The sequence below is a fragment of the Ailuropoda melanoleuca genome, chromosome 3 (assembly GCF_002007445.2).
Source record: "Ailuropoda melanoleuca isolate Jingjing chromosome 3, ASM200744v2, whole genome shotgun sequence".
NCBI lineage: Eukaryota > Metazoa > Chordata > Mammalia > Carnivora > Ursidae > Ailuropoda > Ailuropoda melanoleuca.
This window is the reverse complement of record NC_048220.1, coordinates 22,350,750-22,365,181: the sequence shown is the minus strand read 5'-3', so window position 1 is coordinate 22,365,181 and position 14,432 is coordinate 22,350,750. Positions and strand designations below refer to the sequence as shown.

Genomic DNA, 14,432 nt, shown 5'->3' with positions numbered 1-14,432 from the left:
CAGAAATGGCCAGCTCCATGGTGCAGAAATGCCACCATTGGGTGTCTTCCCTCTGGTGTTCATGACTCCCCAAAGCCATAGGGACCCTCCCTGGGGCCCCATGGCTGTGCTGACCATGATGACGGTGGGGAGCTCACTGTCAATGGTTTCATTATTTGAGGCTGAGATTCATGTAACAGGCAACTGCTTCTGGGACAAAGAAGGATTTAGGATTCCCTTCCAGGAGCCTCCTGATTCATCTCTGGCCCCACATACTCCAGGCACAGTGAGGGTCCTCAATAAGGATAGAAGGACGAAGGAAGTGCCTGGCATCCCGCCTCAGCCCCACATTTCCCTCCAGCCAGCTTTCTCCAGACACTGTGTGGCTTGCTTCCTGCCGCGTGGTCTTCCCTCCCTGTCCTTCATCCTTCAGGACTCATGCTTGTCAGCCCTCCCCGAGGGAGGCTGCCTTCACCCCAGCCGCATGAGCTCCCCCTCTGCAGGCATCTCTGACAGCCAGGACTGGAAGCTCCGTGTGTCCCAGCATGCCACCATCATCTGGCACAGACTTTGAAAGTAAATGCTGGCAAAGGGTGGGAACAGCATGGCCAGTGTGGGCCCTGGCGGGGGGCAAAGCCAGAGGCCCAGGGAGTGGACCCTTCCCCACCCCTTTCTTCCATGTTGACTTGTGGACATGTGCATACCTTCCTGACCAGGAGGTGTGTGCTGGGCGGTGCCAGTGGGGAGAAGCCAGAAGCCTCAGAACCCACAGCAAACTGTAGGGGTGTAGTAGGAGGAGCAGAGCTGGAGAGGTGGATGCAGTCTCCCCGACGGGACCCACCTCAGTCTTTCCCTGGGCTGCCAGTGTGGAAGCCCTGCCTGGGCAGCAGGCAGCTCGCAGCAGAGCCATGCCCCCCCCCCCGCCTCACGGTCTATGGGGAAGGGAATGCCTCTGCCCGTCCTACCCAGCCCGGCCCGGCCCTCAGGGAGCCTGGCTCGGCATGGTCTCCACAGGTCCTCCCACAGGTCCTCCCTCACCATCCACACCGCTCCTGCTCCTGACTTCTGCTCCATAGGCCAGGACTGCATTTCAGGTTGCTGGGGGCTGGGGGGGAAAGGTTGGGACAAAACTATTCTTCTCCTTGCCCCAAACTGACTTTTATCTGGGCCCAGGAAGAAGAAAAAGCCAGCCAGCCACCACCTCTGCCCCTGGGCAGGAGTGGGTTTGTAGTGGGACAAGGTCAGTGTGCACCTCTGTGGACTTGAGAACTGGGTTTGCCCATCGGGGGTCCGGAGAGTTCCCAGGAATGGGTATCCTCCCAGGCCAAAGAGGGATACTAGCCAGGTTAGGGGGATGGGAGAGCCATTCTTATCAGAGCATGGAGACTCCCAGAGAGCAAATAAATTTGATTATATTGAGCACAACAATTGATTTTTTTCTAAATAAACATGCAGGAGAAAATGGTAACAGGCATCTGTTTCTGACGAGAATCAATTGACCCCAAATTAAAAGAAAATCTAGAAACACAAACAAGCACAAGAAAAAGTGGTTGGGCCGTCCAGGCTTGTCTAGGGAGGGAGAGAGGGAAGGAGACAGACAGACAGACAGACTCCACCATCAGCCGTTCCCCATCAAGCAGCTTCCCTGTCTGTTGTGCCTCAGCAAATGTGGTTTCAGTCATGAGTTGGGAGAGCGTACGGGCCCTGACCCGGTGCCGAGCTAGTGTTGAGCCATGGTGCCGAGCCACGTGCGTGTCTTATGTAACCCTCCCAAGAGCCCCACGTGGAGGGCGCCGTCGTCTCCACCTCGCAGACGAAATTACCTAGGCACCGGAATGTGTCCAAGGTACACATTCAGTCTGCCGCAAAGCCGGGACTCAAACCCAGTGGACTCCTGGGCCAGTGCTCTCCAGTACTGCTTTATCTTGACAGCCCAACCCTGAGATATTACCTGGTGCCCTCCACTGGGCTTGGAATGAAGGGGAAGGGCCCCAGACCCACCAGTGCCCTCCCCGCAGAGCAGCCAGTGGCACACTGGCCTTCAGTAGGGTGGGCCGTGGAGAGCACATGCCCCGGCCCGGGACTTAGCAAAGCCAAGTGCCAAAAGGCTCCCTCCCCCGGGAAGGCTCTACTAACAGCCCCACAGCCGCAGCCATGTGCGGAGTCCTGTATGGTGTTCACCCCAGTTGGCCTGTCACCAGCAAGATAACTACATCGTGTCACAGTGTATCATGGGCCTCATTTGCCAAAAACACTGGCAGAGTCCTGTATGGTGTTCACCCCAGTTGGCCTGTCACCAGCAAGATAACTACATCGTGTCACAGTGTATCATGGGCCTCATTTGCCAAAAACACTGTGTGGTTCCACTGCCGTTCGGCAAGCACACCTGAGATAAAAGACCAAGGAGTCACAGGCTGTGGGCTCCGGTTTTCATTTCTTAAAGCTTCCTTTTGTTTCTTGGTCATAGACTTGTGTACACATGTTTGTTTTGAAGTAATCCGGCTCTGGAAATGTACCTAATTAACTTAAGCAGGGCTTATTAGTCCTGTTAACTCAAATTCCCTCATCTATGAGGCCAAGTATTCAAAAGCAGCCTTTAAGGTGGGATTAAGGCAAAGACGAGCTATTACAGAATGGAATTGGGGCCGGCTTTCCTAAAGCCGCTGCAGGCTGCTGCTCTGAATTCCCTGGACCAGCCTCCCCACTGCGTCCGGCAATTGCCTGCATCTGGCGTATAGTAAGTAGGTGCTCAGTAAATACATGTGGGACGAGCAAACTGGCTCCTTCCAGCACCTGTGTCCTGTGAAGCATGGATTCAGTGCTCAGTAAATATCGATGGTCGGATTGGCAGGCAGACGGACAGACTGGCCCCATCTCCTGCAGGTGCGCCCACATGGCCCACAGTAAATGCCCGAGAGCTCTACACGGGCAGGATGGATAACCCTCTCTCCACACCAGCGGAGGGGCCTCGCTGTAGTAACCTCGTCTTTTCCAGATGACCCGTGCACCATGGCCGACTATGCCCGCCTGAAGAATGTCCTTCTGGCTCTCCAGACCAACCGGCAGCCACTCCCAGATGGGGACAGCAGACAAGACCCTGCCTCCCAGAAGCGCCTCCTGGTGGAATCTCTGTTTACAGACTTGGATGCAGATGGGGACAGCCACCTCAGCAGCCCTGAACTGGCGCAGGTGGGTACAGCATTCGCTGGAAATGGAATTATGGAGGTTTTCCATTCGGTGTGTAGATGAAGAGAACCGGGGAGATCCATGTGAGCTGAGTCATTTGTAACTGCAAGAGCAGCCCTTCCCTGGGAGTCAGAGAGCTTGTGTTCAGTGCCTCTGAGAATATCTGAGAAACAAACCCATGTCGGTGTCTTCTTCCCACCAGCCACCTTCAGCCAATATTGACAAACAAGCTCTGAAGCTCTCTCAGCTAGCTGCAAAAGACGCACTTCCGAGGGGCCGGCCTCTGATGTTTTCATTAGGAAATAAACCTCCTCTTCCTTGAATTCTCTGCCTTCCTTAGCAGGAATGGTGAAAGGAAGTAGGGGCTGGGGGCTGTCACCTGGGCATCCCTGAGTCCTCTCCCCTAGGATCTTGCCATTCTTTAAGGTCCAGATATCCACAGCCCAGCGTCAGCCTTCTTGCTCGCAGGAAGCTCTGCCTTCCCTCCCCGCCTCCAAGCTGTGCTCCTCTCTTTGAGCGGACACTTGGGATGGGACCCGGTGGTTTGCCTCCCTCCCCAAGCACAGCACACGTGTCCCTGTCCCCAGCTCGGCGGTGGTGCTGGGGCAGTGACCTTCTGCAGCAGAAAGTGAACAAGGAGGAACCTGGGGCACTAGCCCTGCAGCTGCAGGAGGGCCTCTTGGATGCCAGCAGACAGGCAGGCCAGGTAGACCAGAAAAACCTGCATTCCTGCTGCCACTCTGCTGGTCTCCCTCTAAGGGCCTGGAGCCACACCAGGCAGGTGCTGGGATATGCAAGGAGGGTGAGGTTAGCCTCCCCAGGTNAGTGGTGCTGGGGCAGTGACCGTCTGCAGCAGAAAGTGAACAAGGAGGAACCTGGGGCACTAGCCCTGCCAGCTGCAGGAGGGCCTCTTGGATGCCAGCAGACAGGCAGGCCAGGTAGACCAGAAAAACCTGCATTCCTGCTGCCACTCTGCTGGTCTCCCTCTAAGGGCCTGGAGCCACACCAGGCAGGTGCTGGGATATGCAAGGAGGGTGAGGTTAGCCTCCCCAGGTAGGCTGGTGGGGTGGGGTCAGTTCAGAGCCCATAGAGTGCCCACCCAAAGGACAGATACTATGGATGAGTTCCCACCTTTGATGCCACTTTAAAGACATCCTTCCCATAGCACAGTGACCTTAGCAAAGCTGTGGTCAGCTCAGTAGGATTGACTAGCATTTATCGAGCACCCTCTGTGGGCGCGGCACGAAGCGAGGCCCTTTACTTAGGACACAGAAGCAGAAGAGTCCCTTACTGGGTAGGTCGTCACTAAGAACACAGACTTTCTGGTCAAGCTTCCTGAGTTCAAGCCCCGCCTCCGGTATTTACAGCTAGTGGGTGTTGGGAGACCACCTCAGCTCGCTGCACCTCCATTTCTTGTCTGGGACCGTCACAGGGTCAGCGGGCAGGTTAAAGAAGCTAAGGCACGTGGGATAGTCTGCAGGGCGCCTGGGACATGGCACGCTCCCAGCAGGTCAATGCCACCGTCATTATCTTAGTTATTATTTCTCCCTTAAACCTTTCGGCCGTCCTCTGCCGTAGGAGCTACTGCTGTTATCCCCACTTCGCGGACACTTTTAGATGAAGCAAGCACCTCTCGGAGTTGTGTGCACTGCCAAGAACACGGTGGCGCTCAGACAAAACGCGGGCGGACTGCTCCACGGCACCTGCTCTCCTCGCTGCATGGGGGTCTCCCTGGGGAGAATGGCGCCCACCAGAAGGCTCCACCCTGTCCTCCCAATGTCTGTGAGGCCAGGAGGTGCCCACAAGACCTGAGTACAGAGCGGCCACCTGGAGGCTTGGCCACGCAGGGTCCCCCTGTCAAGGCCCTCTGCTCCAGCCAGCCCAGAGCCTGCTTGCAGAGTGTGCGCTGCGAACCGCAGATCCTTGGGCATTTGCAGACTCTGCTCTACTCATCCACACGCGGGCAACGCATGCCAGTCCCTCCAGAGCCTGCCTCTCGGGGGCCTGCTGCCCACAGCCTCCCGGGCACATGCCATCCCAGCCCTGGCTGGGCCATCTGTGGGTGGCTGGCCCTGCTCCTCGGGGTCTTGGCCATCATGCCACCACATCCAGGCATACTTGGCTCCCAGCTGTGGCTAAGACACCAAGGAGCAGGGCCACCCACAGATGACCTGTGCCACTCTGGGAAAAGCCCAGGTCCCGTCAGTTACAGTTACCTGAAAGAAGAACCACGTGGCAGGTCCCCGCACTAGAGGCTATGCAGGGAGCACCGAGAACAGGCGGCCCTGGCTTGTCTTAGACAGACGCACCTGTGGGCTCTTGCCACCCCAGCCCCGCAGGGCTCCCAGGTGGCTGACAGGTAGACAGACCCTGCGTGGGCATGTTGCTCTAACCTGGCGGAGACGTGCCCAGAGACACCTGAAGCCATTAACAAGCATGGTAATTGGGCTATGACTTCCTCTTTAAAATTTAATGTATTTAAAGTCCATTTCATAAACCTGCCAAGCGGAGCCCAGCTAAAGGGGGCCTTTCCCTAATCAAAGGCATCAGGGAAAAACTTGTCGGTCCTATGAAAGTTAATCAATTTCTAATGCAAAAATAGACAAGGGGAAATTTCCATCTTTGGAAGATTGATTTCCGGCATTATGGTTGATCTCCCTTTTATTGAACACTTACTTGCTGGGTGAAGGGTCATTTTTTTTAATGTTATCACATTAAATTGCCTTTAATATAACAGGCCAAAGCTAAGACTGTTAAGTAAAGAGAAGATGTCTCTGTCCCCCTACCCCCCCAAATAAAATGAAATCATTTCCTTTCTTCTGACATTTCATTCTGAGCATTTTCCTTGCAAGACTTTAGTCTTAGATACCCCAGCCTCTTCAGCTGAGTGAGGGTGCCTGGAATTTCCACACTGAGTCCCCTTTGGCATGTGGCTGGTCGTGCTGGGGAGGCTACATCCAGAGAAAAGTTCACAAGGGTTCATCCATAGCACCAGGCCAGGATCCCATGGGCAGACGTTTATGCCCCTGGCAGAATGGGGCAGGCAGAGGCAGGGAGCTCAGGCCAAGTCAGTAGAAAGGCAGCTGCCCCTCTCTGAGGGGAGGGGTGCTGTGGCTCAGAGGTGCTGTCCTGAGATCAGGAGGGCCTGGCTGGGGGCTGGGCAGGCATGAACTGACACAGCAGTGACCTTCCCGCCCCACACAGCTGGGAGCCACGGGACCTCGGTTCCCACACTGAGCTCAGCCGCTGTTTCTTTGCTGAGTTTGTCTGATCAGGCTCCTTCCCTTCTCTGTTTCCCCATCTGTGGCATGAAGGGGTAGACCAGGATCTTCAAGGATCGTGCCCAACTGAGACTGCCTGGAGTCTGTCCACCCAGATGGGGAGAAAACTCACCTGAACGCTCATCCCGACTCTGCCCCAACCCCTGTGTGACCTTGGGAAAGTCCCTGCCCTCTCTGAGCCTCATCTCTAGAATGAGAGGGTCAGGCAAGAGAAAACCAGAGAGCTTGGGGTGCTCCCCACGGTCCCCAGAGCTACCACAGGAGTCCTTGCCCCTCCCTCAGGGGGCGACCACAGCCCCTCTTGGCCTGAGCCATCTTCCAGCCAGGCCCACGGCCCTGGCCTTACTTCCTGCTCTGGCCTCATTGCTTTCCTCACCCACAGCACGTGCTGCAGGAGCAGGACCCGGAGGACGACTTCCTGGGGTGCTCGCCCGGCGACCTCCTCCGATTTGATGACTACAACAGCGACGGCTCCCTGACCCTCCATGAGTTCTACACAGCCTTCCGTAAGTCAGCGCGAGGACGAGGTCTGTCTGGAGACTGTCCTGGGTTGTCGCCAGCATTGGTTTCTTTTATACATGAAAGCAGTTGAATTTGTTTTCCAACAAGCCTAGCTTTAAGAGCAAGGTAAAGGAGCCTGGGTGGGAAGAGGGAGCACTTGCTTCTGCTCCTCTTAGAGAAAGGCTCTTCTCGGTGTTGTTGGAAGAGCCCAGACTGTGATGTAAGTGTGTCCGGGGAGGGGGGGCACTTCCACATACCCAGGGAGGGGGGCGGTCTATGACTGCCCCTGGAGGGAATGGCTTTTAGGGTTTTTCCAGGCTGCTGCCTGGCCTCCAGGAGGCAAATTGTGCAGGAGGGTCCTGGAGGCTTGGCCAGGCAGGAGTAGGGGGCTTCAGCAGACACCTCATGTTGTTCAGCAGTGAGGAGAGGGGAGGGCACTGCCGGGCCCGAACTTGAGATGAGAGGGGACACTCTTGGTCCCAAAGAGAGGAAGCCCCTTTATGTCAGAGAACATTCAGCCTCTGCTTAAAGCAGGTGATATGTGCTCCTGGGTGAGGCACCATCGGACGACCCCTGCAAGCTCCCTGCTTCCCACAGCAGCCCCTGGGATTTGGGGAGTAAGTGTGAAAGCCCCAGGGTCCAGCAAGGACTCTGAACCACAGCTCCTGACATCCTCTCCCCTAGCCCCAACCTCTACCTGGAGTTGTGCTTTCCAGAAAAGTATTCCCGCTCTGCGTCGACATCCCTTCAGTGCTGTTCTTGCAAACGTTCGCCAGGCTTGGGAAGGAGGCCTTGTGATTCGCTGGCAGGAAGGGCTCTTGTGGCAGATAGCGGAGGTAACTCCCGTGACATGAGAGAAGGGAGCATGACTGTCCCCTGTGGAAGGTGTCTGTGAGCTTGACACGGGGTGCCTTTCCAGTTCACAGCATTCCTGTGGCTGAAGCTCAAAGTCTAACCCCAATTACAGGGCTCTGCTTGATACACTGTGACGAGCTGTGGTTCCCTGTCATCCTCCTCCCTGCCCGCTCCTGACACTCATATCGATGTATACTAGTTCATAATAAGGTGTGAATGACTGGTAAGCTTCACCTGCTGTGGGAGGTGTTCGCGTTGTGGATAGAGTAATTTATGCCTTGAAATAAATCTCAAAATTTTAGAATGTGTGGCAGTACCAGCAGTTCCCTAGACCCAGCTCACGAGAGCCAATTATTAGATTTTCAGGAATTTTGCAGTTAAACAATTGATAGCTTTAAACCAGCCATAGTGGGAGTATTTACACCACAGAAATTTATACCACACAAACGCTACAAAAGTGGGGGGAATTTTTTCTTTCTGGGGAGCCAGTTGTTAGGCACTGACCTGTCCATCACTGGACAAGACCCTCCCTCCTGCAATATTCTCNTCCTCAGCGCTCCCCCCTGCAATATTCTCTCCACCTTCCCTAGAGACCCCCTGATGATTCTAATCCCATAGAACAGGAACCAGGAAAGAGAAGAGGTCAGGGCAGATGACAAGGAGAGCAGCCCTCCGTGTCAGGAAAGCAGCAACCAGTGTCCTGGGNCAATATTCTCTCCACCTTCCCTAGAGACCCCCTGATGATTCTAATCCCATAGAACAGGAACCAGGAGAGAGAAGAGGTCAGGGCAGATGACAAGGAGAGCAGCCCTCCGTGTCAGGAAAGCAGCAACCAGTGTCCTGGGGACAGCTGTGAGACATTCCCAGTGATGCTTTCTGGGCTCTGGCCCCTCTGCAAAAGATGCTAGGAAGGAAGAGGTCAGCGCATTTTCAGAGCCAGGGGCCAAGGCTGGACTTTGAGGAGGCTGCCCCAGGCATCAGTGCTTAGATGTCCCGTGATGACATCTCTAAGCAGAGCAGGCCCTGCTCAGCTCCATCCTGGTTCCTGGCACCCCAGAAATCTCTCCTCCATGAGCTCTGTTTCTGGGAACCAGTCAGGACCAAACAGCAAACTATTGGTTTTACTCTGGAGGAAATGCAAGTGTCCTGGTCGCCCGGGGTTAAAGGAAGGCTTCCCGGGGCCCCTAATGAGGGTCGTTGGAGAGGAAGGCTTCCCCGGGCCCCTAATGAGGGTCGTTGGAGACATGAGGTACCTGTGGAGAAGGAGGGAGTCACTGCCTCACCTCTGCAGAGCCATGCGGTGTCTGTTGCCTTCATTCCTGGATGATTATTTGAAAAGCTTTATAATCATCATTTTTTAAAGCAAATTAGATTCTGCTGTCGCCTTGGACTTGTTTTGAACCAGGCAGCCAAACCATTCATCACAGCCCAACCCAAAAAAATAGATATGCAATCAAATGTAAACTCACAGCCATTAAGGAAGCCACAAAATGAATGAACCCAGCCATAAAGGCCTGACATGAGGCCACGCGGAGCATGTGGCGTCAGTGGTTCTTCAAAGTCATAGGAACCCTACACTGAGTCCCCACAGCTCTGGGAATGGATTCACAGTTCAGTGAATGTTAAGTAGGTAATTGAAATGAGACATATAGGTACAAGTTATTACCCAGACATCAATGGACATTAAAGAAAGCTCACTAAAACTCAGAAAGCAGTATCTCACACATTTCGGCAACGACATTTTGGATTTAATTTTAAAACCTGGAGCTGATGGGCTGGCAAAGGTGAAGAATTTGAAATTGTATTTGCTTTTTTGCCAGTGTCCTTGGGTATCAGGCAGGACAGGGTCTGTGGGGTGACTCCTGGCAAGACTCGGTCACTCTATTGAAGGATGGGTTTGGAGAACTTTTCCCTGCAAAGCAGGTTGTATTAAGTTCTGGAGGGTCGGGGGAAGTGGGTGTCCTAAATCATGTCTTCTCAGGCAGCTGGCTTAGCTCAGGCAGGGCCGGTGTGTGCCGTTGTCTGCAGCTGGCTGAGGGCATTGCCAGGGACCCCGAGCTGGTGGCTGCTGTGCTCGGCTGAGCTGGTTCATGGTGGGGCCATGCCCTCCTCCTGTCTCTGTGGAACAGGTGAACCCTCCCCAGGGAGGGGNCGAGCTGGTTCATGGTGGGGCCGTGCCCTCCTCCTGTCTCTGTGGAACAGGTGAACCCTCCCCAGGGAGGGGTGCAGAGGACAGGTCCCTCAGCCATGGGAGTCGGTTCTGTCTGTCTGATGGAGCTAAGTCTCCCGATCACCCATCTCTGTACAGTGACAGGAACAACNTAAGTCTCCCGATCACCCATCTCTGTACAGTGACAGGAACAACACAGAAGGGGGGCCTTCATCTATCACCTAAACATTCTCTTCAAGTGGCTTTCGGCATTCCAGACCACGGGCTGTTCTCAGAACTAAGGAACATGCCCTCTACTCTCCCCACCCCCTGCGCACACAGGACACCACTCCTTGCTGGGGGGCAGAGGCCCAGGCTCCAGGGTCCTTGGCGAACAAGATGTGCACCGGCCCCGTCCATTCATCACAATAAGCTAATCTAAAAGTTGCTCGTTTAAAAAGCTTTTCAATAATGCATGTTGTTGCACTTTTCTGAATGTTCGGGTTGGGATCGTGGGGAAAACATGTTTCTTGAAAGAGGATTTTTCTCTCCCTTCAAGTTCATTACAAGTTTCTTCTGCTTTTTAAGAAAGATACTTGTCCTTTTAATTAATCCTGTGAGAACAATGTGTTGGATGGGAAGGAAAGGTTTGAGCAGCGCGCTGTGCGGGGTGAAGGGCTTCGTGCGTTCATGTGCGCTCCGGGAAGCTGAAACCCACCCACCCAGCACAGCCCCTGCTGGGCCCCCAGGGCCACCTCCCTCCCACCTGAGGCCACCTCCCAGTGGCAAAGGTGACCCCCCCCAGAGGAACACACAGCATGCCCTGAAACCTGGAGAGCCTTGCCCCTCGAGAATCACCCCCTGCCCCCACCCGCACCCGAAGCTGGGCCCTGGCAGCATAGAAGGACAGGCCTCATGAGCACATCCACTGAGCACAGGGACTCTGGCTCTCTAACTCAGGTCAGTGCCAGAAACATCAAAGGCAGCAGTACTGGGACTGGTGTGTTTGCCCTGAAGCTGGTGTGGGCCGGGCTCCAGGAAAGGAGGGTGGGCGTGCAGGCCTCCTCTCCCCACTCAGGCCCGGGCAGAGGGCGCTGTCCATTTAAGGAGCAGGCCAGCTGACCAGAACATTCCAGAGGCTCCTGGCCAGGGCAGGAAGACCATGCATGAGGAGAGGTTCTGAAACAGAGACTGAGAACAGTAGGAGGAGGAAAACATTAGTCAGGAAACAGGCACCACCAGACATGCTCTCTGGCAGGTGACAGACCTGTGAGCCCGACCGTCCGGCAGGCCCTGCCCATGGGGAGCTTGCACGATGGCAGACAGACAAGCAGATAAACAAAGTCGGAGCTGGGACAGAGAATAACTGGGTGCAGGGCTGGCAGGGAGGACCTGCTTTCCACCGCGAGAGGTCAGGAAGGAACTTTGGAGCTGAGGCCTGAACGCCATGTTGGAGATTACCAGGCAGAGGGTGAGGAGAGAGGCAAAGGTGAGACAGGTGGGCGCAGTGTGCAGTCCTGAAGGGGCACGGGGCCAGGGGTGCCTGAGGAGGCTGCCAGGAGGGGAATGGCTGCCGGGTCAGGGCTGGGGCAGGAGCAAGCCCACCTCGCTTGGATCCCCGCAGGCCTCTCCCAGCCCGTGCCCAGCCTTTCAGGAGTCTGCAGGTGTGCCAGCCCAGACAAGTCCCCGGGAAGGGCCCAGGGGTCAGCTGGAGGGCTGCACTTAGCCTTGGAAGCCCCTGTACCCCCGGAACCTTCCAGGCTCCACGGATGACAGTCAGGACAGAACAGCAAGCAGGGTCATTGTGTAAGGAGCCTCCCCAGTGCCTGAGCTCTGTCCTTCCAGGCCTCTCTTCTCTGCAGAGGGCACAAAGGCAGCTGAGGGCATGCTCACTGTCCCTTCACTCCAGCGGGGCCGGAAAAGCCACTGGCGACCCCTGAGCTGGGGGTGATGTTCAGTGAGCACCTGCGCACTGGGGAGCAGGGCTGCTGGAATGGGGACCCCCTGTATATACCAGGGCTCCAGGCTGGGGCCATCCCACCCCCCATCATGCTGTCAGAGGGTCAGTTCTGAGCCAGCTCTGCTGTGTGCGGCCGCTTCTGCCTCTCGCCCGTCTCCATCCTCCGCGGTTTGCTCCTACCAGCTGTACTCTCGGCCTGCAGTTTCCAGCACTGTCTGGAGCTGAGTCTTCAAGCACTTTCCATTTTTAAAGATCCCAGCTGGAAGCTGTCAATGGCCTCAGTGCAGAGCAATTGAATAGTAGAAAATGAACTAATTACAGGCTGTTATTGAAAATCTATTATATACAAATTGCAAAGAAAACTCATTAAAATATGATGCTTTGGTGATTTTTTTTTAATAAAACCCTCCTCTTGGAGGGAGAGGCAGGAGCCAGATGGCTTGAAACCTTGTTCCTCAGTGTCCCAGGGTCAGAATCCCCAGCAGGTCTGAAGATCGGGCTCTGGTCTCCTGTCCCAGGGCCCCGCCTGACGTTAGGCACTACAGAGAAACTTGAGATTTTGCATGGTACAGAGGGCTCTCTGAATATTAGTAAATACTCGGAAATGGCTGCAGAAGAAACAAAGAATTTCATTACAAAGATATAAAACGAGAACAATTTAAATGTCAGCTTCTTACCAGGATAGCACCACATTGTCCTCGTAAATCTCCGTGTTTCTGCAAAGCTTTTGTGAGGACTTCAAAGGACTTCAACATGCAATTAAGCACTGAAGGTCACATTACCGATTTCCTAGCTCACTCCCTGGCATTGGAGGGTTGAGAAGCATTGGGATGTGAATGGCCAAGCCACTCAGAGCTCAAAGGGGCCCGTCAGATGCGGGGACCGGCTCAAGGCAAGAGCCCAGAGAGCAAGCTGAGTGCGACGCAGGGGTGCACCCCAGCCTGCTGCCTCCTGGGCCCACCAGTCACACCAGAGTCTCCTTGTGGGGGTAGCCTGGGTGGCAGGTGTAAGTTCTTGAGCACTGGGGAACCCTCTGTTCTGAGGTGTGGAGAAGACCCACCAGTGTGTTTCTGAGAGGAGAGCCCTCGCCAAGGCTGTGTGCACAGAGCACAGATCCCATGTCCTCTGCCTCTGCCTTCCCTTCCTTCCAGCCACCTGTTTTCAGGCTCTGTGATGGGCCCCGCAAGACCGTCTCACCACCACCACGCAGGCCCGGCTTGTGGGCTGTGCTGGGGAGCAGAGGGCTGCAAGAGGGCTCCACTCACACAGGCGTAGTGACTGAGCAGGCAAGCAGCCTATGGGCCACACAGGGGCCCTGGGAGTACTCACAAGCCCCAGCACCAGGGTGACTCCTGGAAGGCATAGCTGGAGAGCTAGGCCCTGGGGACAGGCAGGACTGCAGAGACAGGGAGAGGTGTCTTCTCCTGGGAGAGGAGGGAGGGTCAGCGGATACTCAGGCTGTTGCTCCCTGCCCTCGGCTGGCAGATGAGCGGCTGGTTGGAGACCTCAGGCCACAGCCGCTGACCCATCCCAGGTGTTCCCTGCACCTGCAGCACCTCCTGGCTTGCTGGTCTTTACCTTATTGTGACTGTTACTCAGCAAGCCTCCAGCCCCACAGGCTGAGGGCAGGGAAGATGGTAGACAGTTGAAATAGGGGCAGAGGCCACAGGACCAAGAGTGACCAAACAAAGATTGCAGTAGAAGGGTCAGGGCAGCCACCAACCCAGGAGGCAGAACAGAGGGAAGGAGAGGAAGGGCTGCCTCTCTGAGAGAGAATTAGGTGGTTGTCACCTGGGGCATGTTGGTCCAGCTGGAGAGCAAACAGGAGCCAGAGGGAGAGAAGCCTGGAACTTTCCAGAAGGTTCAGTCTGGTATGGAGTAGGTGCTTGATAAACATTCTTTCAAAGAATTTAGGACCGTGATGGCTTTTTTTACTGATAATAAAGAGAAAAGGGTTAGAGTGGTTGTAGCGGTTGAGAATGAAGAACAGTGAGCCAGGGGTGGAAGTCATCCCACTCCCCACCCCTGGTCAGCTCCACAGTGCCATTGGGTTTGTGGGATGGCCGGGTTGGCAGAGAGCTGCCGTGTTATCTGCAGTCAGCCCCTCAGCCTGGACAGCCCCCGCCCGTGCTCCTTTCCACTCACTGCTCTCCTGATGGAACTTGTTTCTCCCCAAAAGCTATCCTTCCCCCTGATAGTGCAAAGCCACCCTTACATCCCCTTATGACACCGGCGTCTGATGGACCCTCACCAGATGCATCCCAGAGGCTCCCAGGATGGACACTGGAAGGAGACCTGGGATTTAAATGCTCTTTACAGTAAATTGGGAACGTGGGAGGTGTTGCCCACTGATGGAGAAGCACGTGGTCCGATTCTGGGTAGGAGGCCAGCCTGCTGACAACGCTCTTCTTGAAGCTCTGAGTTCCGTTTTAGCTCCCCCAGGATTTGATAGGATGCTGGGGGCCGCATATCTCGGCCTCTGCTTAGGAAGGCTGCTGGCTTTGGGCCCATGGGGTCCACG

The 14,432-nt window shown here is 55.3% G+C and overlaps 1 protein-coding gene across 1 annotated transcript in view; it reads left to right on the top strand.

The window, feature by feature from the left end:
* FSTL4 (follistatin like 4) overlaps positions 1-14,432 on the top strand; it is a 602,689-nt gene that overhangs the window by 473,769 nt on the left and 114,488 nt on the right. The window contains exons 9-10 of the mRNA XM_019799110.2: positions 2,975-3,168; positions 6,829-6,952. Coding sequence (XP_019654669.1) covers positions 2,975-3,168; positions 6,829-6,952 — 318 coding nt within the window. The remainder of the gene's footprint in view (positions 1-2,974; positions 3,169-6,828; positions 6,953-14,432) is intronic.